The sequence below is a fragment of the Hyperolius riggenbachi genome, chromosome 2 (genome assembly GCF_040937935.1).
Source record: "Hyperolius riggenbachi isolate aHypRig1 chromosome 2, aHypRig1.pri, whole genome shotgun sequence".
Taxonomy (NCBI): domain Eukaryota; kingdom Metazoa; phylum Chordata; class Amphibia; order Anura; family Hyperoliidae; genus Hyperolius; species Hyperolius riggenbachi.
The window spans coordinates 559179767-559205447 of record NC_090647.1 but is presented as its reverse complement, the minus strand read 5'-3'; the positions used below and the strand labels follow the sequence as shown (position 1 = coordinate 559205447).

General features: G+C 48.4%; 1 protein-coding gene across 3 annotated transcripts in view; it reads right to left on the bottom strand.

Moving 5' to 3' along the window:
* Nucleotides 1-13551: 13551 nt before the first annotated feature.
* Nucleotides 13552-25681, bottom strand: part of ATP6V1A (ATPase H+ transporting V1 subunit A) — a 79716-nt gene continuing 67586 nt past the window's right edge. For 2 of the 3 annotated variants that reach the window (XM_068270911.1, XM_068270912.1), the window contains exons 15-16: nt 20507-20678; nt 13552-18964 (exon numbers count right to left, since the gene is read on the bottom strand). In XM_068270911.1, the coding sequence (XP_068127012.1) occupies nt 18872-18964; nt 20507-20678 (265 nt within the window). In that variant the 3' untranslated portion in view covers nt 13552-18871. The remainder of the gene's footprint in view (nt 18965-20506; nt 20679-25681) is intronic. The other variant, XR_011026577.1, reaches the window with a different exon arrangement.

The following is a 25681-nucleotide window of genomic DNA, read 5'->3' as shown; positions in this document are numbered from 1 at the left end:
TAGTGATAATGTTATTGGTAAATAACAGGGAGGAGCGCTGACAGGTGAAAATTGCTTTGGTCCATAAGGTGAAAACCCCCTTAGTGGTGAACAACTGGTTTAAATAGGCATAGCAGGTAGTTTTGGGATGTGGTGACAGGTTACCGTTTAAAGTTCACAGTGACTGTATAACAATTGTATGTGTATGGACCCTCCTATTCTGTCTGCTTAAAGGGGAAGTTCAGCCTAAACAAACAGACTGTCATTAAGTTAAATTAGTTACGTTGATTAAAATAGATAGGTAATATAATCTCTTACCCACCCTCTTTTAAAAGAACAGGCAAATGTTTGTTATTTCATGGGGGCAGCCATCTTTTTGGTTGAAAGGAGGTGACAGGGAGCATAAGACACAGTTCCAACTGCCCTGTTTCCTGATCACCCCCCTCCCCCCAGCTGCGCACGCTAGGCTTCAAATTCAAAATTGAAAAAAAAAATGCACCAAAACAGCAGAAGGAGAACAACATCAGAAATCCCATCATGCTTTGCACAGCATCAGGGGAAAAATGCCCAGGCAGTTTTCTTCTGTGTAGGTAAAAATGAGGCTTGGGTAAGAAAAACAAAGTTCTGATGCTGTGAAACTGTTAAAGAAACACCAAGCCTTTTCAGTGCTGCTGAGTAGATTGTTAATCTGGACTGGAGGTTCACTTTAAAGGGTCTCCGAGCACCTCTCATGGGCATACCTTTAAGACAGACGACTTCCAACAAAGTCGTGCTATGTCCCCTCTGGAGGAGCCTCTTGCAATGGCCATGCGTGTCACTTCCTTTTCCTGCTTCATTCAGGTATGCACTTCTCTAACAGAGAAGACAGGGGTGAACCGGAAGTTATAACATAGCCAAGATGGCAGCCGCGATTTTCAAATTGAAATCGAACGAAAATTATTTGGTGTAGAACGGCGATTCGGGTATCAAATGAAAGAGGAGAGCACAAGCTACAGAATGGTATGCATCTTTAAGTACTTTGCAGTACTGGTTGGAGTCTTAAAGGCATACCCATGAGAGGTGCTCGGAGTCCCTTTAACCAAATTTCAGCTGGCTGGTATATAGATTGTGGCCCCGAATGTTGGGAGATCTATGTCCAATCAGGAGTGAGAGTGAAGAAGGCGGACCAGGGGCAGCGTGACAGTAACGTTTACTGATGAACGCCGCTTCTGCCTGTGGAGGAATGACAGCTGAGCACTTGTGTGGCAGCGTCCTGGGGCTACTGCGGGCACCTGCCTAGTTTGCCTAAAAATGGTATTCACTGAAACATTACATTCGGAAGGTATTTACCTGTGTGTGCCCATCCAGCACACCTTCTATTCAACAGTGGGATCTGTTCTAAGATTTCATTATCAGTGCCGGCGCTGCCATAAGGGCAAAGGGGGCAATTGCCCCAGGACCCCCTACCCCTGCAAGGGCCCCTGCACTGCCCCAACCTTCCCTGTCAAATGTTGCTCCCCAGGCCCCTGCATGTGTAGAAGCATTAAAATGACATTGAAGCGGAAAAAAAGTATGATATAATGAATTGTATGTGTAGTACAGATAATTAACCAGCTGAGCGGTCTGGACGAGCTCAGCTCGTCCAACACCGCCAGCGGCTGCCGCTCAGGCCCTGCTGGGCCGATTTTGATGAAATAAAAAGCAGCACACGCAGCCGGCACTTTGCCAGCCGCGTGTGCTGCCTGATCGCCGCCGCTCTGCGGCGATTCGCCGCGAGCAGCGGCGAAAGAGGGCCCCCCTAGCCGCCTGAGCCCTGCGCAGCCGGAACAAAAAGTTCCGGCCAGCGCTAAGGGCTGGATCGGAGGCGGCTGACGTCAGGACGTCGGCTGACGTCGATGACGTCACTCCGCTCGTCGCTATGGCGACGATATAAGCAAAACAAGGAAGGCCGCTCATTGCGGCCTTCCTTGTTTATTATGGGCGCCGGAGGCGATCGGAAGATCGCCTCCGGAGCGCCCTCTAGTGGGCTTTCATGCAGCCAACTTTCAGTTGGCTGCATGAAATAGTTTTTTTTTTATTTAAAAAAAACCCTCCCGCAGCCACCCTGGCGATTTAATCAGAACGCCAGGGTGGTTAATATAACATTAGTAGTAAAGAAAAGACTCATTTTTATTTTCAGTTATAGAGCTTTTTTTTATAGCATTGCATCATTCTCTAATATCTGCAGCTTACAAACTGCACTCTGTTTTTAAAACTATGAAACAGAGCAGAGCTAATGACCCTTCCAACAAGGTAAAATCTTATCTGAAGTCTTTTATTGTTTCTTTGATGTAGAAGAGCTTCAGCCGACCGAGCTTAGTCAGAGAACTCAGAGAAGCTCTTTTGCATAGAAAACAACTGAGGTTTCTTAACTCTTTCTGTACTTGACACAATATGAGACGCTTTTCTTTGCTACTAATGTTCTATTTATTAAAGAAAACCTGTAACCAAAAAAACCTCCCCTGGGGGGTACTCACCTCAGGTGGGAGAAGCCTCCGGATCCTATTGAGGCTTCCCCCGTCCTCCTCGGTCCCTCGGCGGCGATAAAGCTCCCCGGACAGCGGGGATGTAAATATTTACCTTCCCAGCTCCAGCGCAGGCGCAGTATCGGCTCTCCGCTCGGAGATAGGCGGAAATAGCCGATCGCTGTCGGCCCGCTCTACTGAGCAGGCGCAAGTCTCCTGCTCCTGTGTAGTACAGCGGACCCGACAGAAATCGGCTATTTTCATCTATCTCCGTGCGGAGAGCCGCAACAGCGCCCCCCGCTGGAGCCAGGAAGGTAAATATATCAGCGCTTATCAGCGCTTGTCGAGGGAGGATTGTGGGACACTTCGGGGGAGCCAGCGCTGGATTGCCTGCAGCTACAGTGGAGGGAGATGCCTCACTGGGATCCTGGGGCTTCCCCCTCCTGGGGAAAGTACCCCCCAGGGCAGGGCCGGTTCAAGTAACAATGGGGCCCTAGGGCAAGATTAGCCTGGGGGCCCCCCAACAGACACCACCCCGACCAAAAAGTGTCATTAGAGGCCCTTTGTTGCAGCCAAATTTCCCTCCTGGGCCCCTGAGCTGGCTGCTGACCCTCCCCCAATCATCCCCCAACTTAAAAGACTCTGCAGTGTCCCTGGGGAGCAACAGTTCAGATGGGGGAGGGACAACTTGGGGGCCCCTACAGGCTCTGAGGCCCTGGGGCAACTGCCTATTTTTTCCTATGGTAGCTCCGGCCCTGCCCCAGGGGAACTTTTTTTTGTTACAGGTTCTCTTTGACTGTACTACGCATACAATTCATTATATCATAACTTTATTTTCACTTCAGATTCCCTTGAATTACTCACCTGTCCCGGCGGGCAGCACCTGTGCACGCTGTCTGCCTCTTCTCTAAGTCCCAGTGCGTGTTTACACATAATATAGACAGCGTGGCTGAGAGTGCACAGACTGTGCAGCCACCGCCCACCGGGACAGGTGAGTAAATACTGCTGCTGCTACACACGTAGGGGCCCAGGGAGCAGTGGAGTAATGACCATGGTGGGGGTAGGTAGGGGGCTCTCTGACTAAGTTTGCCCCAGGGACCTGGGCAGAGGAGTAGCTATGGTGGGCATGGGGGGGGACACATGTCCCCGGGCGCAGCATTGTGAGGGCGCTCAGCACGGCCGCTGCACCCCCACATGCATGAGATGCGGCTCGCTGGCTGCCTGAAGTGCCCCTGCTTCTCTCCCACCCTCGGCAGAGGCGTGCAGAAGCGTTAACAGCAGCAGAAATAGCTGGGGACTTCTGGCTATCTAACGGGGGGGCACATCTGGCTATTTATAAGGGGGCACACCTCACTATCTAAATGGGAAAGGGGGGCAGATGTGGTTATCTAAAGGGATTCCAGTGGAGTGGAGAGCAATGAAAAAGGGGGGGGGGGGGGGGGGAGTTAATGAGTTTGTTGATCCTTTATGTGCCAAAATGCCCTACAGCCTGGGAGCAGATCCCCTTTCGTCCCCCGCCCCCATAATAAAGGAATGTCGTGTGAAACTGGAACTATCACATTTATACGAAAAATGTTATTCTGTATCTCTATAGCCCAAACATGATAAGTGAAGCATTTACATTCACTCCTGTCGATACACAAACATATAAATTCTCAGTGAGGCCTGGGGCACACCAAAAACCACTAGCAGATCCGCAAAACACTGGCGGTTTATGAAACGCTTTTTCTTATTTTTATGAAGCGTTTCAGCTAGCATTTTGCGTTTTTGGGTAGCGTTTTTTGTGCAGTAGATTTCATGTATTGTTACAGTAAAGCTGTTACTGAACAGCTACTGTAACAAAAACGCCTGCAAAACCGCTCTGAACTGGCCTTTTTCAGAGCGGTTTGCGTTTTCCCTATACTTAACATTGGAGGCAGAAACGCCTCCGAAATCCAAAAAATGCCTCAGCCCGGGAGTATGCGTTTCTGCAAAACGCCCCCCGCTCTGGTGTGAACCACCCCATTGAAATACATTACCCACACGTTTCCACAGCCGCAAGCGGCTGTAAAAATGCAAGAGAACCCGTTCGGTGTGCACCAGCCCTCACAGAGGAGTGAGCCTTTATGTCGCCGTAGGCCAATCTCAGCTAACTGACTCATGTTCCACCATGCAGATCCTGTTATTGCAAATACTGGTGTAAGAATACCTGAAACTGATCTGATGTGCTCATCAAAGTCTCCATGAAGCCTCCTACACACGCTAAAGTCGTCTGAAACATCCGACAAACGACAGATTTCTCCATATTGGATGACAATCGTTTGCAAATGTGTAACCAAACGACAATGACCAGCAGTGTGTGGCAAAGGTAAGTCTTTAAAGAAAACCTGTAATGAAGAAAAAGTCCCCTGGGAGATACTTACCTCGTGAGGGGGAGGCCTCTGGATCCTAACAAGGTTTCCCCCGCTCTTCTCTGTCCCTCCGTTGTCCAGCTGCAGCCCCCCGAAGTGTGGCGATTTAAATATTTACCTCCCATAATGCAGACCAGCGCAGGCGCACTAGTGGATCTCCCTTCGGGATAAGGCAGAAATAGCTGAACCCGATCGATCCGCTCTACTGCGCAGGCGCAAGTCCTTTTGCGTCTGTGCAGTAGAGAGGATACGATCGGATTTGGCTATTTCCCCCTTACCCGAAGGAAGAGCTGCTACTGCCCCTGCGCTGAATCCCGGGAGGTAAATAAATCAGCTCTTATCAGGCTTGTCGGAGGTAGAGATAATCGTAATCAGCAAAATTACAATTTCGCAAAATTTTGTGCACATTTTTGCAATTACGCCTATATGTAATTACGATTTGAAAGCTAAATTGATTTCGTAGTCGTTTGTAATTTCACATATAATTCGCATAATTTTCATGAAATTTTGCGTAATTTTATGCCGACTTTGGAGGTTAATAGCAAAGTCCCCATACATGCCATTCACACCAAAATTGCTCCCTATGTTAAAGGGAATAGTGGATACCAGGGAAAAAAATAATTTTCCAAATAGACCATATAGTTTTTGAGAAAATTGATTTAAAAAATGCAAAGAAAAAAAATGGTTTTTAAACTTGGAAAAACGACAGTTTAAAAATCATTTATCTTTGCATTTTTAAAATCGATTTTCTCAAAAACTACGTCTTTTTGAAAAATTATTTTTTTGACTTGTACCCAATATTCTCATCTTAACATATATACCAATTTTGGTAGCAATAGCATATATGGGGGCCTCGCTATTAACTGCCAAAGTCGGCGAAAAATTACACGAAATTATAAAATGCTATTATTACATACAAAATCAATTACGATTTTCCCTGAAATTTTGCATTAGGATTACAATGCAAAAATGCGAATTTCGATCCAAAAATCCACACATGCGAAATTTCGGCCCATCACTGGTCGGGGGAGGATTGCAGGACGCTTCGGGGGAGCCAGCGAAGAACTGCCTACAGCTACAGGGGTGGGGGAAGCCTCATTGGGACCAGGGCCGAGGCATAGGCTAGAGAGGCTCCAGCCTCAGGGCGCAGTGTAGGAGGGGGCGCTCAATTCATTCAGCTGTCATTTCTAATTGTGTATGAAGCAGAAAGAAATAAGAAAAGGGGATATATAGCAGTGACTGCAAGCCAGATAACTAGATATTAAGGTGTTGGGGAGGTTGTGGGCCCTGTGGCCCTCTTAGTCTAATAGCAATCAGTGTGTGACGGCTGGGGTGGGAGGGCTGGGGGGGCGCACTTTGGTGTCTCAGCCTTGGGTGCTGGAGGACCTTGTCCCTGCTCTGATAGGGACCCTGGGGCTTCCTCCTCCCGAGGTGAGTTACAGAGTCTCTAAACTGAGAAGGATATGGGTTTTTCCTTTTCAAATAATACCAGTTGCCCGACTCTCCTGCTGATCCTGTGTCTCTAATACTTTCAGCCACAGCCCCTCAACAAGCATGCAAATCAGGTGCTCTGACTGAAGTCAGACTGGATTAGCTGCATGCTTGTTTCAGGTGTGCGATTCAGTCACTACTGCAGCCAAAGAGATCAGCAGGACTGCCAGGCAACTGGTATTGTTTAAAAAGAAACATCCATATCCCTCTCAGTTTAGGTTCCCTTTAAAGTGTACCAGAGCTCTAAAATTAAAAAGATTTTTATACATACCTGGGGCTTGCTCCAGCCCCATCCGCTCAGATCACTCCCACGCTGCCTTCCTCCGCTGCCCGCAGCTTTGGGACCCGGGTCCCCGCACTTCCGTCAGTCAGAGCCAGTCTGGCAAAAGAGAAGTGCGCCCTTTACGTATTTCACCAGCAGCTGCTGGAGAGATACGCAAAGAGAGCACTTCAGCGTAGCTGGTGACGACTGACGTGAGTGTGATTTTGTGAAGCGATTTTCAGAGCAATTTTTTTTTTTTTTAATGAATTGCTCCAAAAAATGCTACATGCAGTGTGTAGCATTTTTTGGAGCAATTCATTAAAAAATAGCTCTGAAAATCGCTTCACAAAATCACACTCACAAATTGCTAGCGATTGCTATTGCGATTTTGGCGTGCACTAGCCCAGAGAGGAGTGGAGAGAAATTGAGAATAGCCTGAGATGGAGCAGAGAGCTTATCTGTATTGCACATCACACAGAGGCTACTTGCCTGTAATAGGACTCCTGTCCCTGCCAGTCTCTCACACAAGTCAGAAAGTAGCCTTCCTGGAGTCTAGGGACTGTCAAAAACTTTTCAATTTGTATAACCCCTTATTCATACATGCAGTCATAATAACAATGGGGAGAGACCAGACAGATGTTTGCCCACGGACCCTTCAGGCAAGCTCTGCATCATGCTGTGTATATTTACCAGCTTGCCTGTCCTCTGAGGCCTGGTGCACACCAAAAACCGCTAGCAGATCCGCAAAATGCTAGCAGATTTTGAAACGCTTTTTCTTCTTTTTCTGCAGCGTTTCAGCTAGCGTTTTGCGGTTTTGTGTAGCGGTTTTGGTGTAGTAGATTTCATGTATTGTTACAGTAAAGCTGTTACTGAACAGCTACTGTAACAAAAAACGCCTGGCAAACCGCTCTGAAGTGCCGTTTTTCAGAGCGGTTTGCGTTTTTCCTATACTTAACATTGAGGCAGAAACGCATCCGCAATCCAAAATCTGCTGCAGCCCGGGAGTATGCGTTTCTGCAAAACGCCACCCGCTCTGGTGTGCACCACCCCATTGAAATGCATTACCCTAGCAGATCCGCACCCGCAAGCAGATCGCAAACCGCAGCGGAAACGCTCCGGTGTGCACTAGGCCTGATTGCACTTTTATCAGCTAGCCTCAAGTTTCACATTGCCTTACAACAAACCCAAATACACCAGTCACCAGACCTGCCCTAAATCACTGAATGAAAGGTGGCCTGGGGGGAGATGCCCCCCTGGCCAGTCAGTGTAGCTGTATACAGTGCTTCCCTGAGCTAATTACTCTGCAGTCCCCTGGGGAGAGGGAGGGACAGTTCGCAGCGCCCTTTCCCTGTCTGCGCTCAGGGCTGCCGCACGGCTGCACGGCCCCTAGAAACGGGCCTGATAATAATATTATAGTACAGTGCCACCATGTGGTAAAGAAGGAAAATGACCGGCCCACAACAAGAATCTGCATCTGACTTGGTGCTGGATTCCAATAAAGGGACAGGATTTGGATCCCTGAAAGAATATATTTCCCCCAAATCTAAATGAAAGCAATTTCATCGCCAAGATGCTGGCTCCTCCCCATCAGCCCTAATACAGCCGTGACTAGCAGGGGTGCTCGGATACCCCTTTTTAAAATCTGAATTGATCCGGATCAGAATTGGCTATCCGAATCAGTTACGAATAGAGTCGAATATTCGAACCCATTATCCAGGTAAAATCCGAATTAATTCGGAAATCTGGATAGAAAACCGGAAGTGGCCTTTAAATTGCTTCCAAACCATCATGTTTTTTTTTAAAGAGAAACACTAATTGATTATGTGGGGAGTTAAGAAAAAAAAAAAGGCTGTAAATTAACATCAGGACTAGGTTCCAGATAGCGGTCATTCAGCCTACATTGTGTCCAAAGTCCAACCGCACAACTGGGACTTTACAGTTTTCAGCCCAGACACCTCAAAAAAATTACACAGCAATTGTGTTTTGGGTTAAATATAGGTAGTATCAGCAGCAGTGGCCTGTGGCACCCTGGTGGTGGGAGCAGCACAGGCAACAGGAGCAGGGCAATGCAGCAGGAGCAAGTGCAACGTGTGCCAGGAGCATGCCAGAGATTGTACCGTGGCACGTAGCGTTGGTACCACGGCTGTAAAAAAATTGTGAACCAGGCTTAGTTAGTAATAATTAACAATCAGGAGGAGCCAGGAGGTTTTGGTGGTAAAGGGTGGTAAGGCAGGCATAGTGATTCCCAGCCACTTCATGTCCCCCTCTTGCCAACAACAGGGAAAGACTCCCCCAACAGGGTCTGGCGGCGTTTTTTCCTTGCACAGGAAGCGGTGGAGGGAGCAGAGGAGGCCACTGAGGACTGGCTGCCTGAACAGGCCTTAGTGTCGGCAGGAGTGGCAGAGGGGTTCTGGTGCTCAGAGTCTGTCCACTGCCAGCGCCAGCTTGCTTCAGCCTCTTGAACTCCTCATGCTCAACAAAATGTTTTTTGGACATGGACAGATGGGTGATGAAGCTGGAAGCAGAGCTGGGACAAGGTCCTCCAGCACCCAAGGCTGAGACACCAAAGTGCGCCCCTCCATCCCTCCCACCCCAGCTGTCGCACACTGATTGCTATTAGACTAAGAGGGCCACAGGGCCCACAACGTCCCCAACACCTTAATATCTAGTTATCTGGCTTGCAGTCACTGCTATGTATCCCCTCTTCTTATTTATTACTGCTTCAAACACAATTAGGAATGACAGCTGAATGAATTGTGCGCCCCCTCCTACACTGCGCCCTGAGGCTGGAGCCTCTCCAGCCTATGCCTCGGCCCGGCCCTGGCTGGAAGTGCCATAGTTGGAGGGGTCACAACCTCTGCTCAGTTTCACATGGCACACATTGCATGTGGCAAACTTGCTGTCCACTGAGGGCAGCGTGAAAAACCGCCAGATTGGGGACGTAAAGATTCCCCTGCGGCCACTGCTGCTCTTGCCACTGTCTGCAATGCTGATCCTCCATGCCAAACCCACCAACGCATCCTAATCATCAGAGTCAGAGCTGACATCCCATCATCATCATCATACTCCCCCTCCTCAAACAACTGCTGCTGGGATGATGACCCCCCCCCCCACAACCACCAGTGCATGGAGTGAAAAGCTCGCTCAGTGAGGGTAGGCTGCCCGCTGGGGTCGACGTGATGACCGAGTCCCCAGGAACTGCTGAGCGGCTGCTGCGAACAGGAGTGCTGTTGGGGGTGGAGGTCTCTGTTGTACAGCTGGTGGTGGCCTGCTCATCCACCATCAGCTGGAAAATGGCCGCTACACGCTGCTGCGCCTCTGCAGCGTGACTACCCCTATTAACAGCTGGACAGCCAGTGGCTAGCGGCGGAATGGACACCGATGCGGCAGAACTGCTGACGGTGGCAGCAATGTTGCTCCCTCCCCTCTTGGCCTTGCTGTCCCTCCCCCGGCTGCCAGTGCCAGCAGAAATAGTACAACTTATATGTGATGATGTCACCAGATGATGTGGGGTACTTGTACTTTATTAAAATCGGGGTTGGAATTTAACGACAATCAGCACGGAGTGACAGACAGCAGAGTAGAAGACAGTGCGCACTAACTGGTCTATCTGTCACACTGACACTCAGCACAGCAGCACTGCAGTAATCTGTAGTGAGCTAACACAGTGCTACTCTAACAACTAACTAGCACTACAGTACTAACTACACAATAACACAGTAATCTCATTCCCTAACCTATACTGTAGCTAAGGCTAATAGCAGGCCAGCAGCAGCAGCAGGCCTGGCCTGCACACATACAGGACCTAACTAGCAGCTGCTGCAGCACAGAGTCTGTCACTGACTGAAACCACAAAATTACACAAGCTAGCTAACTAAAAAACAATAAAATAGTGGTATAGTACAGGTGTTTATGTGCAAGTACGCTAGGTTTTATCACAGTATACAGCACTTGCTTAGCCAACAGCACTGGAGATGTCTCTCAGTGAGCAGGCACAGCAAGGACGATTTTCTTATCATGGCTCCTGCCTTATATACAGGAGGGGCTGGCCAGGGTTCCCCTCTGCGATTGGTTGGTAGGACTTTGGCTGGGAGCCCTCTGATTGGCTCAATGAGGTCATGGAGCCCTCTGATTGGCTCAGTGACGACATCTGGGTAATTCTACCCGGATTTGGATATCCGAATTCTCCCGCTCTCCGGAATCTGAATCCGAGGTCGGATAGCGGAAAAAGTTCGGATAATCCGGGTAGTTCGGATATCCGGATGAGCATCCCTGGTGACTTGGCTCAGTAAAGGCAATTAGCGACGGTTTCTTTCCAAATGTGCCCTCATCCAGTCTGGTCTCCAGGTCGGGGCGCAGGAAGTGCATTGTGGGGATTGTGTGGGTGTAACTCTGGGGGTCAGGCATCGTCACTACAGAGCGCTGATCAGATATCTCAGCTTAGGGATGCCAGAATACTGAGCGGCCTTCACTGCCAAACATCTCCCGGCGCTGCGAGACGGTTCCAGGCCGAGATTCACACGGCCGTAAAGAATACTCACACCGGATTGTATTCCCTCGTAAAAGTCAGATTATTTCCAGGGAAAAAGTGATCCCATACACAGAATGCAGAGGAAGGAGCCTCGAGGTCAGCATGTCAAGAATGGAGAAACTCCTACTGAACGGCTACAAATTAAGGCCAAACTCCGAACCAAAAGATTTCCCCGACATCCTTTTATACAATGCAGATTGCTTGGCTGGCCTGCTGATCCTCGGCCTCTAATACCTTTAGCCCAAGCCCCTGAAAAAGCATGCAGATCAGGAGCTCTGACTGAAGCATGACTGGATTAGCTGCATGCTTGTTTCAGGTGTGTGATTCAGGCACTACTGCAGCCAAAGAGATCAGCAGGGTTGCCAGGCAATTGGTATTGTTTAAAAGGAAATAAATATGGCAACCTCCATATGCTTCTCACTTCAAGTCTGCTTCAAAGAGAACCCGAGGTGGGTTTGATAAATCCTATTAGGACACAGAGGTACATTCTGTATACAATGACCAGCCTGTGTCTTTCCAGCATTCCTCCAGCAACTCCCCCCATCCCCCATTAAAAAAAGCGCCAGGCTAGCGACACATAGATTGTGTCCCTTTCCCTCCCCGCCTCTGTAAGCCGATTGGAGGAAGCTCACGGAGGCGGGGAGGGAAAGGACACAGGCAGGGAAGCAGCGGGTGAAAGACAGGCAGAGGTAAATAACAGGCTTGTCGCTAGCCTGGTGGGTTTTGTAATGGGGGACAGCAGAGCCCGGGGGGTGGGGGAGGCACACTGTAAGGACGCAGAGGCTAAGCATTGTATACAGAACATGCCTCTGTGTCTGAATAAGATTTATGAAACCCACCTCGGGTTCTCCTTAAAGCAAACCTGAAGGAAAGTCACTTTAGGTTAGATAATACTTACCTAGTGAGAGGGAAGGTCCTGGATACTATAGAGCTGAGATGCCCACACTTTTTTTTGCCTTGTGAGCTACTTTTAAAATTAGCAAGTCAAAATGATCTACCTCTGTACTGGAGCACAATTATATATGCAGAATGGAAAATGTAGTGTGGTCGGGACCTTCCATGAAGCCCTTCCCTGCCATAGAGCCTTCCCAATCCTCTTTCCTTCTTGATGTTCCACCACTGCCCCCCCCCGTCGTTCAACGTTTCTGCTCATCTTCAGCCCTCCTCACATGTGCAGTAAGGGCCGCTTGTCTCCGTAAGGACTCAGAGACCTGAGTACACTGGCGATGAATAAGAGAAAAGACCCAAACACTGGGCAACTATTATAGGCAAGTGCAATAATTGAGGTAGCAGAATGGGTATCCTGTAGAAACATGGAATGTGGACTATTACAATGATAATAAATTCCTTCTTTCTCTGTTAAAGTTGGGGTTCCTTGAGATCCAAAATGACTTGAAGGGGTTCCTCCAGCGTAAAAAGGTTGCAAACATCTCACCGCTCATTGACAGGAGTACAAAAGACAACTGTTCTACCAGTGCATCATCAGAGACAAAATCAGTTGATTCCTCTAAACATCTGACCAGACCACGTTCCCTCCTATGAGGCAATGTGGATGTGAGAAGTGGGAGGAGTCAGTGATTGTATTGGCAGAAGGCCAGCACAAGTGAAAAGTGCAGTGGAAGAGAAGAAAATGTGAAGTGGGAGGCGTCACATTTGACAGAAAAGGGAAGCAGATGTGAGAAAAGTCCATAAATGGCAGAGAGAGGCAGCAGATGTGAGAAGTGGGAGGAGTCAGTTATTGGCAGAGTGGGGCAGCACCTGTAAAACGTGGGAGGAGTAAGTGATTGCCAGAGAGCAGCAGATGTGAGAAGTTGGAGGAGTCAGTGATTGTATTGGCAAAGAGGGGCAGTAGAAGTTAGAGGAGTCAGTGACTGGCAGCAGATGTGAGACGTGGGAGGAGTCAGTGATTGGCAGAGAGCAGATAAGACGTGGAAGGAGTCAGTGATTGGCAGCATATGTGAGATGAGGGAGGAGTCAGTGATTGGCAGAGAGGGGCTTCAGATGTGAGACGTGGGAGGAGTCAGTGATTGGCAGAGAGCAGATGTGAGACGAGGGAGGAGTCAGTGATTGGCAGCAGATGTGAGACGAGGGAGGAGTCAGTGATTGGCAGAGAGCAGATGTGAGAAGTGGGAGGAGTCAGTAATTGGCAGCAGATATGAGACGAGGGAGGAGTCCGTGATTGGCAGAGAGCAGATGTGAGAAGTGGGAGGAGTCAGTAATTGGCAGCAGATATGAGACGAGGGAGGAGTCAGTGATTGGCAGAGAGGGGCAGCAGAAGTAGCAGAGCCCGGAGATGATCTAGGTGAGGTAGATTGGTAATGTTTCTACAAACTTTCGCTGATGCTAGTCTGTTACACGTAGGCACATGCTCTGTTAAGCCAATTAGCAGATAACCGTACAAAAAGGTCACATGTATTACATTTAAACTTATATTTTATTTTCAAGAATTTTAACAACTTTACACATTTTTTTTCAAGTCATAAAATCAAAGTACTTTTTTTCCTCTTTAAATCTCTTCTTCCATAACTTTTACAGCTCAAAGGAAAACAAAAAGTAAGAATGATACAGTGAACAAGAAGAGCGTAACACTTACAAATAAAAAAAAACAAAAACACCAAAACAGAGAAATAAACCAGAAGCTGCATTGTCCGGCGCCCCCCACTGGAGGTCCGGCGACAGTACAATAAATACATGTTTATCTTTACACACCTGCATCAAAGGTCGATACACTCCAGGAGGGGTAGGTTTATTTTTATTAGGACATTCCACTTGAGTCATGAGGATTCTACGACACAATAAACAACAACAAAATGGTTCCATGGTGGGAAAATGGGCTCATCCAAAGGCCTCATCAGCAATTACTCCACTACAGCCAGACAAGAGGGCGCAGACGAGGGGGGAGAGAGATCCTGGACACAAGCCACACCCACTCCGCCATATCAGCCAATCATGGATCAGCTAGATGACAATTTGGGTTCACCCGGAGACCTCATCAGCACTTACTCCACTACAGCCAGACAAGAGGGTGCAGAAGGGGGGAGAGATTCTGGACACAAGCCACACCCACTCTACCATATCAGCCAATCACGGATCAGCTAGAGGACAATATGGGTTCACCCGGAGACCTCATCAGCACTTACTCCACTACAGCCAGACAAGAGGAGTGCATGCGGGGTGGAGATCCTGGACACAAGCCACACCCATATCGCCATATCAGCCAATCATGGATCAGTTAAGAGGACAGCAAGCTTCTGAAATGCAATTAGCTGCCGTGGTTTAAAGTTCAACACTGCTTGTTATTCTAAATTTAGGGTAGGTGGCAGCAATTTGAATTGACCACGACATCCCTTAAAGGAGCACTATAGCAAAAAATTTTGAAATTTCAAATAAATTGTACATTTTTTTCATAGTAAAATGCACAATAAACCACTTTTTTCCTGACTGAGCAAGGAAATCACTGAAAATAAACCTTAGCTCAGTAGGGGGAGGTGTCTGGATACTCCAAGGGCTTCACCGATTCCTTTGAGACCCCTCCGTTGCCAGCCGGGACCCTCTTTATCTTGTTGGCCACACTCCTGCCCATGTATGAGCACATCTGCGCTGCGCAAGCACCAGCATGGGTCACACTTGCACTCACACGGAGAAAAGCTGTGCCTCTGGGCTATCCAGAGCCCCGCCCCCAACTGAGGTAAGTATCTAAATTTTTGTTCAACCGCTTCTGGGTGTTGGTAGCTGAAATCTACACCCTGTTTGGGGCCTGTCGTGTAGAATTAAATTATCGCATCACACGCCTCCACCGCTCTCCCGTCGATGCAGCCCACTCACTCTGCCGTCGCTATGACAGCAGAGCTCCGTCAGCCGGTCAGGAGCTGGTTTCATTGGCTCCTGACCCTGTGAGCCAATCACAGTGATCACAGGGTCAAGAGCCAATGAAATAGACTCCGGACCGGCTGACGGAGCTCTGCTGTCATAGCGACGGCAGAGTGAGTGGGCTTCAGCAATGGGAGAGCGTCATGAATGACGAGAGCGACAAGTCCCTGCAGTGTGATGTCGGTGAGTCCCGTTTTTGTACCAGAAAGTCGCTGGTCCTTAAGTGGCAGGAGACTTCTGGTACTTAAGTGGTTAAACGTCTTTAGGTTTACTTGGGATCTCTGTCAAGTTCTTATTGCCATCTAGCATTTCATAATAAAGTAGACAGGTTCGGTTCCACACTAACAGGAAGTGACGCCAGACCTCTCCAGTGTGGACACAGACAACAATATAAACACTCGTTAGTACCATAAGGAATGCTAGAACTGCATAGTTTTTATTACTGTCTGTGCTCACACTGAAATGATTCTCATCTCTTTCTGTATCGGTTGTCATTGCTGCCCGAGATCTGAATCTAGACAATTCCCCATTACTTTCTATTCCAAAGATAGGGTCATCAAAAACAGGTAGAACTTCCCTCGACAAGGACACAAGACAGCAGAAAAAGAGCCAACAGGTATCTCCGCAGAGACAGGATGTGGTAAGTGGGCTGCAGGTACCCGCACAGGAAATCACCACAGAGGTTTTACCTGCACAGGGAATCACCACATAGAGGTTTTACCTGCACAGGAAATGACCACACAGAGGTTTTACCTGCACAGGGAATCACCACAGAGGTTTTACCTGCACAGGAAATTACCACACACAGCTTTCACCCGCACAGGAAATCACCACACAGAGGTTTTACCTGCACAGGAAATGACCACACACATCTTTCACCCGCACAGGAAATCACCATGCAGAGGAACTACAGACAGAGTAAACAAGACAACATGGAGGACATATAATGGCTCAGATAATCTACATCACACAGAGATACAGGATGACGTGGTGACATAAGTCCCAGCAGACCCTTTTAGGCTTTGCATGCTTGGACCTGTAGTTCAGCAGAGACTGGACACACACAGGGGTGGAATGTAAGCATTGAAGAGTAACACAATATAAAAGGATAACGACATTGCGTTATGAACCAAATATATGAACCAGTCATGTCACAAAAGTGAGACCATTCAACGCATAGCATTACCTCAGCATACTATCACTGCCAGTTTATTTAAAGGAGAACTGTAGTGAGAGGGATATGGAGGCTGCCATAATTATTTCCTTTTAAGCAATACCAGTTGCCTGACTGCCCTGGTGATCCTCTGCCTCTAATACTTTTAGACATAGCCCCTGAACAAGCATGCAGCAGATCAGCGGTTTCTGACATTATTGTCAGGTTTGACTAGATTAGCTGCATGCTTGTTTCTCAAAGCAGGGCTGTGGAGTCAGGGGAAATTTTGGGTACCTGGAGTCGGTGGTTTCATAAACTGAGGAGTCGGATGATTTTTGTACCAAATCCATAGCCCTGGTAAGTATTAAGGCCCATACACACGTCAGATTTTTTTAAACGACGGGTCGTTTGGACAGTCGATCCGCCTGGCGGATCGCTCAAGATCAGTCTTATCAGCTGAACGACCGACTGTACACACGCCCCAATTTGACGTCCGGACGACTGAACGACGGGACGTCCAAACGTGTGTATGGGCCTTTAGACTAAAGGTGGCCACACACTATACAATAAAATGATTCGATTTTACAGCAAAAACGATCGGATCTCCCGGAAAATTTGAAAGCTTTTTTTTCTTTCGACTGAAAAAATCCGATCGGATTTCCCGTTTTCTTTTCTTCCGGAATGCCAGATATTTTTCTTCAATATTTCTAAAGATTGTATGGTGTGTGTTAGATTGGGAATTTATTAATATACACACCCTAGCAATTTTGTCAGATTCCAATCATTTTTATCATAATTGGGGAAAAATGTAACATAGCTGTGTGGTACATTGGTCATATTTTTGAAATGTTACAATCAGTCAGAAAAATTGATTGTAATTCTTAAATTGAACAGATATTTTAAAATTTGTATGGTGTGTGGCCACCTTAAGCAGTCCGAGTCCAGGAGCCATTTAGGGTAGCTGGAGTCGGAGTTTGAGTCGGTAGTTTAATAAACTGAGTCGGATGACTCCACAGCCCTGATTGAAAGTCCATTCACTTTCTATCAACAATTGATATTTTTTTTTTATCAAACAAGTTGATTGAAATTCCACTTTTGTTACAAAAGGACCATAAACAGAAGATCGATGCTGCACACTACATATTTAATGTTACTAAAAATGATCCTACTTTTTTATGTGCAGCCAGTGAAGAATGACCAACACTGACAAAGTCAGCTGAGAATACTCTTCCACGCAGCCATGGCAACTTTGCTTACTGTTTTTTGGGTACTGTTGCCAGGAGACTGTACAGACACTCCCCCTTTGCTGCTGGAGTAATTCGCTGCACAGAACAGGAACCACTGTCTTATTTTCACAACACCTCCACTAACTGTTACCACGCTTTGACCCCTCCAGTCACCAAGTTCCTGTTAGAGCGTTTTTCAGCCCCCAGTGTGCCAGCTGCAGTCTGATGGAGCCAAGTAGCAGCGCTTTTAATCACAGGTTCGCAAAGGGGGGGGGGGGGGGGGGGAGAGAGGCCTGACAGCTGTTTCGCAAACTGTTTATCTTGCTTTGTCATAGGCAAAAGCATGTACAGATGTGCGTGCTTTTGCCTCTGACGAAGCAAGGTTGACCCTTGCAAAACAACTGTCAGGTCTCCCCCCCCCCCACTGCTGTCTACCCAGCCACAATAAAGGGCTTTTATGTAGCTGTGTCCGGCTTTTTCCTCTTATGTCATCCATCATGCTGTTCAAGCACTGAGAGCCCCGAAGATCGGAGAAAAAGCTGAGCTCGATCAGGTCGGTGCACATATTGCTCACGCATGCGCAGTAGCATGGACCCGATCAGGCCCGGCCTTTTCTGCCGAAACCTGAGGTCCATACTAGAGCCAATGCGCGAGCCGGCGACAAACCCTTGCCAATGGCCTTACGGGGGTCACAGAGCTGGAACGGCCCCAGTAGAGGACAGGAAATACCTCTCCTCTCTTGAGGTGTGAACCCATTTGGGGCACTTTTTTCCCTACAGGTAAAATCAAGGCTCATTTGTAGAAAGCACACCTAGGGCCCTCCAGTGCGCAGAATCAGTCTCACGTCCTTCAGGCGCCCTCTGGTGGTATTGCTTGAGGTTCTGTGACATGACTGGCTCACCTGGATATAAACCAAAAGAACTCCGATCACACTGATCTCGGGAAGGGAACATCAGGCTGGCTGTATTGGTAGAACCTGCTGTAAGTGGCGAAAATGGTAGGCGGGATTAAGACTGAGTTCCAGCATCTCTCCCCCGATCCCACCCTCTATCTTCTATGGACATTCACCACACCAAGCGGACCACAGCTACACACAGGCGCCACACACTGGAATGGACATTATCGTTGTCTGTGGGGACTACACGACGTTGAGGGGATGGGGTCAGAGCCTCGTGGCCGGGGTGCTGAGGGGGTGGGGTCGGAGCCCCGCGGCTGGGGTGGCACAACGTTGAAAGGGTGGGGTCGGAGCCCCGCGGCGGGGGCGCACAACGTTGAGTGGGTGGGGTCGGAGCCCCGTGGCGGGGGCGCTGAGGGAGTGGGGTCGGAGGCCCATGGCAGGGACGCACAACCTTGTGAGGACGGGGTCAGAGCCCCACGATGGGGGCGCACAATGTTGAGGGGGTGGGGACGGAGCTGTGGCCCCGATGCGGTACATGGAGGTCTGAGATGAGATGTGGTCAGGAGGTGCTGGCTTCGGATGTGGCTCCTAGTCTTCCAGACTGCGGAACGCATTCTGCATGTCTTCTAGCAGCTGGTTGTAATCCGCTCTTATCTTGGGTTCTCCGTCCTTCACTGGGTCCTAAAGGGTCAACAAAACGGTAAAACAAGCTTTAAACAGGAACATTACAGAAAAATACATTGCAAAGTGAGTGCTTGGCACGAAATAAGTCACTGGGATTCCCGTCAGTCAACACATGGGCACAGTGTCACCAACTGACTTGCATTACTGCATAATCAGCGCGGTGGGCACAGGTCATGCGGTAATGCGCAGCAGCCTATGCGTCAGCAGTGCGCTGTATTGGATAATTCCGATGGGTCACGTGACGTCCCCATAGACTTGCATGGCCCTAGTGGCGGGGAAGAGTAACGCGGTGTGACGCAGCGTGTAAGCGGCCTAATGCACATCTGAAGTGAGAGGGACATGAAGGCTGACATTTATTTCTTTTTAACCACCTTGGCGGTAATGACGAGCTCAGCCATTTATTTCTCAGCCCCTGGAGGGTCTTTCTGGGCCAAATTTTTGGAGGGAGTGTAGCTAGCACTTGGCTAGCTACATCACCCCCGGCCCGCTTTGATCCCCCCGATCGCCGCAATTTTTGGTTACACCGCCCCCCCGGGAGCCCGCGCCGGGGCAGCCTCTCCACAGCCTCCAGGGGTGCATGACGTCAGACGTCATGTCCGATCGTCGCCATAGCAACGCCCGAAGCTATGGCGGAAGTCTCTGCCATCGCGGCCAGGTAAATATCGCCGGCGGCGAGTGGAGGGGGGAAAACAGTGCTGGGGGACTTGGGGGGGAGAGTGTAGCTAGCCTAGTGCTAGCTACACTAAAAAAATAGCCTTTAAAAAAAAAAAAAAAAAAAAGCCATCCGCGGCCGCATTAAATAGAACGCCAGGGTGGTTAAACAATGCACATTGCCTGGCTGTCCTGCCGATCCTCTGCCTCTAATGCCACGTACACGACTGATTTATTGTCAGATCGATTATTTCCAACAGGTTTAATCTGAATTCTGATTTCCGTTCACTTCTATGGAAAATCGACCGGAAATCAGATTGGACCTGTTGGAAATAATCGATCTGAAAGTAAATCTGTCAGAAAATTTTATCGTTTGCCTAACAAAACTTTTAGCCACAGACCCTGAACAAGCATGCAGGTCAGCTGCTCTGACTGATTTAGCTGCGTGCTTGTTTCAGACACTACTGCAGCCAGAATGATCAGCAGCACTGCCAGGCAACTGGTATAGTTTAAAGGCAAATAAATATGGTAGCCTCCATATCCCTCTCGCTTCTGCCGTCATATACGTGTACAAGGCTAAACTTTCCAATATAGCAAACCAAACTAAGTTTACTACGCCTTATCCCCGAATCCTCAAATGTAAAGTTCAGCCAAAGTCCATACAAGGAAATTTACTCCAAAAGAAAAGTTAAAATTAAAACCCATGAATAAGTGAAGCGATAATTCTGCCAATTTCCATGCCAATCATCTGCTGCCCTGTATGGAACCCCGTATGTAGCGGTCTGCGTTCCTCGGTTCCGGTAAGACTAGTGAACGCCTGTAATCAGGGAAACCCGATGGCCATATGATGATGACCCCCCACGTCTCCAGTACACCCCAGCTGCTGACCTTGAACTTCATGGAGGACAGTCTGTACAGGATCTCCCCCATGTGCTCTTTGATGATGGACCATGTGATCTTGTTGTCGCTCTGTGCGGTGGAGTCCACGGCTCGGCGTGCCATGTCGTAGAAGGCGATCATGTTTTGCAGAATGCCCACCGTCTTGTAGAAAGGACAGAACCTGCAGGAGGAGACACGGTAGAGAGATGAGCTCAGATGTCAAGTGATAGACCCAGAGGATTCTGGGAGTCCCGCTCTGATGAACTGACATACACAACAGTTGTAGCAATGCAAATGACTCAAGGTGACCAATCTGCAAAAGGGTTAAAAACAATCTAAACAACATTGAGGGCCCATTCACACTAGAAGCGCTTTTCTCAGCATTTTGCGATTGATCAGCATTTTTTAAAATCGCTCCCATTCACTTTCATTAAAAAAAAAAAAACAACTGTAAAAATTGTGTGTGTGGGGGGGGGGGGGGGAATCGTTGCAATCGCATACGCGAAACTCGTGGCGATTTTTCTGCGATTTTAATGAAAGTAAATGGGAGCGATTTTTTAAAAACGTTCCTCGCAAAACGCTCAGAAAAGCGCTTCTAGTGTGGCTGGGCCCTAAAGACACCTGGTCACCCGTCCTTCCTTTGTAATACAACCCTCTAATGACAGCACGTGTTAAACAAACACTCTCGCTAGGGGTTTAATGCGTAACAAGGGGCACAGTAATAATTCTGTACATACAAATAGCACAGTACAACATCCACATTACATAAAATTACATATCTGTTTTTATTGCCTTAAAGAGACTCTGTAACAACAAAAACCTCCCCTGGGGGGTACTCACCTCGGGTGGGGGAAGCCTCCGGATCCTAATGAGGCTTCCCACGCCGTCCTCTGTCCCACGGGGGTCTCGCCGCAGCCCTCCGAACAGCCGGCGACAGAGCCGACTGTCAGTTCAATATTTACCTTTGCTGGCTCCAGCGGGGGCGCTGTGGCGACTTTCGGCACGGAAATAGACGGAAATACCCGATCTCGGTCGGGTCCGCTCTACTGCGCAGGCGCCGGAAACTTGCGCCTGCGCAGTAGAGCAGACCCGACGGCGATCGGGTATTTCCGGCTACTTCGGCGCCGAGAGGCATCAGAGCGCCTGCGCAGGAGCCAGGAAGGTAAATATTGCGTCACCGCTGCACGGAGGGCTACAGCGAGACCCCCGAGGGACGCAGGACGGCGTGGGAAGCCTCATTAGGATCCTGAGGCTTCCCCCACCCGAGGTAAGTACCCCCCAGGGGCCGTTTTGTCGTTACAGTTCCTCTTTAAAGGGACACTTAAGTCAAACAAAAAAAAAATGAGTTTTACTCACCTAGGGCTTCTAATAGTCCCCTGCAGCTCTCCGGTGCCCTCGCCGTCTCCCCCCGATCCTCCTGGCCCCGCCGGCAGCCACTTCCTGTTTCGGTGACAGGAGCTGACAGGCTGGGGACGCGAGTGATTCTTCGCGTTCCCAGACACATTAGCACCCTCTATGCTGCTATATGGTATATGATATATGCTATAGTAGCATAGATGGCGCTATTGTGGCCAGGAACGCGAAGAATCACTCGCATCCCCAGCCTGTCAGCTCCTGTCACCAAAACAGGAAGTGGCTGCCGGCGGGGCCAGGAGGATCGGAGGGAGACGGCGAGGGCACTGGACAGCTGCAGGGGGCTATTGGAAGCCCCAGGTGAGTAAAACGTTTTTTTTTTTTTTGTTTTTTTGACTTTAGTGTCCCTTTAAGTAAAAACCTGTTTAACCACTTTCCTCCCGCCCGTACGGATTTCTCCGTCCCTTTTTCCATCCTTTAACCCCCAGGGACGGAGAAATCCGTACTTTGCGCACTCCCGCCGCTGTCCGCGCTCCCGCTTGTAAACACGCCGCCCGCCCGCTCGCCCAGAGATCAACGAACGGGAAAATCCATTCCCGTTCGTTGATCTAAGCCCCGCAATGATCCGCTGCCGCTCGGCAGAGCAGCGCGATCATTGTGAGCAATAACAAAGTCCCAGCCTCTTTCTACTTCCTGCAAGCGTCCGGAAGGACGCTTGCAGGTCGCATGAAACAAAAAGTTACTGTTGCCATCTTGTGGCCAAATAGTAAAACTACACCCTAACCATTTTTTTACACACAAATAAACTAGTTTTACACAAAAAATTAACTCCTTACCTCCCACACTCCCGAATTTTATTTTTTTTTGTAATTAAAAAAAATAAAAAATTTACAATTTAAAAAAAATACATAAATAGTTACCTTAGGGACTGAACTTTTTAAATATTTATGTCAAGAGGGTATAACACTGTTACTTTATAAACTATGGGCTTGTAATTAGGGATGGACGCAAAACTGAAAAAAATGCACCTTTATTTCCAATTAAAATATTGGCGGCAAACATTGTGATAGGGACATAATTTAAATGGTTTTATAACCGAGATAAATAGGCATATACATTTAATGGGTTTTAATTACAGTAGCATGCATTATTTAAAAACTATAAAGGCCGAAAACTGAAAAATAATAAATTTTTCCCACATTTATTCCCATTTTCCCATTAAAACACATTTAGAATAATATAATTCTTGGCATAATGTCCCACCTAAAGAAAGCCTAATTGGTGGCAAAAAAACGATATATAGTTCATTTCATTGCGATAAGTAATGATAAAATATAGACGAATGAATGGAAGGAGCGCTGAAAGGTGAAAATTGCTCTGGTGGTCAGGGGGTAAAACCCCTCAGTTGGGAAGTGGTTAAAAACATTCACCTTTTATAAATAAATAATAATAATAATGTCAACATGCAACCATATTTATGTGATCTAATGTCTTTTAGGCCCCTCTCACATGGCAACTGACAGGCGGTGAATTCACTGCCCATCAGCTCCTCTCCTACAGCAGCCGGGCTCTGGCCAGCACTCTGTAGCGGCGCGTGAAACACACGTTTCTGTTAGAATCAGATCTGTGCGCGGCCGTTGCATTCCTCCACCGCCTTTAAAGAGAACCTGTACTGAGTAAAAATATTTAAAATAAACACACGAGGTAACTTCAAATGAACATTACATCGTTACCTTGCCATCAGTTCCTCTCAGAAGCTCACCATTTTCTTCTGACAATAATCCCTTCCAGTTCTGACAATATTTTGTCAGATCTGAAATATATCAGTTGCTGTCAGTAAAATATCAGTTGCTGTCAGTTATAGCTGAGAGGAAAAAACTGATGTACCAGGTAATGTCCATGTTTCCCTATGGCTCAAGTGGACGATGTTACAGTGTAACAGCGTGCTGACCAGAAAGCTGTTATGGGTAATGGCCATTTTCAAAATGGAGGACGGAAAATTCCCTTGATCACAGTGAACAAACAGGACGCGGGACAGGAGAAAGACACTGAGGTGTAGACTACATGGAAGGTAAGTATTACTTGTGTATGCTTATTTTGACTTTAAATTTTCAGTTCAGGTTTTCTTTAAAGGAATACTGTAGGGGGGTCAGGGGAAAATGAGTTGAACTTACCCGTGGCTTGTAATGGTCCCCCGCAGACATCCTGTGCCCGCACAGCCACTCCCTGATGCTCCGGCCCCGCCTCCGGGTTCACTTCTGTAATTTCTGACTTTAAAGTCAGAAAACCACTGCACCTGCGTTGCCGTGTCCTCGTTCCCGCTGATGTCACCAGGAGTGTATAGCACAAGCCCAGTATGGTCTGTGCCTGCGCAGTATGCTCCTGGTGACATCAGGGGAAGCGAGGACACGGCAACGCAGGTGCAGTGGTTTTCTGACTTTAAAGTCAGAAATTACAGAAGTGAACCGGAGGCGGGCCGGAGCATCGGTGAGTGGCTGCACGGGCACAGGATGTCTGCGGGGACCATTAGAAGCCCCAGGTAAGTTCAACTCATTTTCCCCCGACCCCCCTACAGTATCCCTTTAAGGGCCTGAACCCACTGATGCAGTTGTATACGCTTCTGTCCACTTTTCAGAATGTCTAAAGCCGCATCTACACGAGTAGATGCGGGCGCGATGCTGCTTATCAATCGAGCCGCTGATGCGGCTCGATTGATAAGATCCGACAGGACGGATCTCCGTACCGCCGATTCCCTGCTCGATCCCCGCGAGGGGACAATGGCAGGGAATTGTGCGGGAGATAAGCGGCGCCGGCGGGGACGAGCGGGCACGAGCGGGGAATCGAATGCGGCGGGGACGCGGCGGGCACGCGGAAGAGGCGATCCGGCGGCTAATCGAGCCGCTGGATCGCTACAATGTCCCTCCGTGTAGATGGGGCTTAACATTGATGTGTAACTGAAAAGCGGACACAACTGCATCACTGGGCTCAGGCCCTTAGCATTTGACACACGTGTGCAATTCAACTGCTTTTAAACTGCACCGATTAGCACTGACAGGCGGCAGACAGGAGGCTGAACTGCTCAGCAAGTGCACAGTTCAGCCTCCCGTCAGAAGGGGGCCTGGGTGAGAGGAAGAAGTAGAGTAGCTGGTTTCGGCACTTGCTATTTCTGTCACTGCAGATGCACATGCTGTGCGAAATGTGCTTTTTCTGCAGCCATTTATAAGGCAGGTGCTGCAATAAGCTCTCACCATACTACCTATTTGTGACAGTGTACATGTTCCTTCCTTTGGACAGCAGCTGTGGCAGGCTTCCCCGGGTGGTGGCAACACTTGGTGGAGCCATCTATCCCCCGCGACCCCTTCCTCGGTGCAGTTGTGGGTTGCTCTTCCAGGCAGCGAGTGTGTTTGGGGCGCTGCCAGTACCGATCCCCTTTCCTGGGGGCATGAGGCGGCCTATGTGTGACATTAATTAACACGTAACCATTTCTATGTGAACCAACATCTCTTGCTGAAGGGAAGAAATAGTGTGGCTGGTTTCAGCCCTGCATATTCTGTGGATGGAATTCGAACATACTGTGCCTTTAACTTAGAATGTTCAGCAGCCACTTATAAACCAGGTGCTGCTTGGTATGAGCACTTACCATACTAATGTGTGACAGTATATGTAACAATTCATACTACACGGTGTATCACTTTCACTTGCCTGGCGCACGTTTCATGGTCAGTGGGGCACAATTATTAACTGATTAACAGTTTCAAATGAAAGGTTTTGTTTGAAAGCTGCTGTGCACTGTAAGCCTCTGCCAGCAAATCTCGTTTGGCTGCCTGGTGA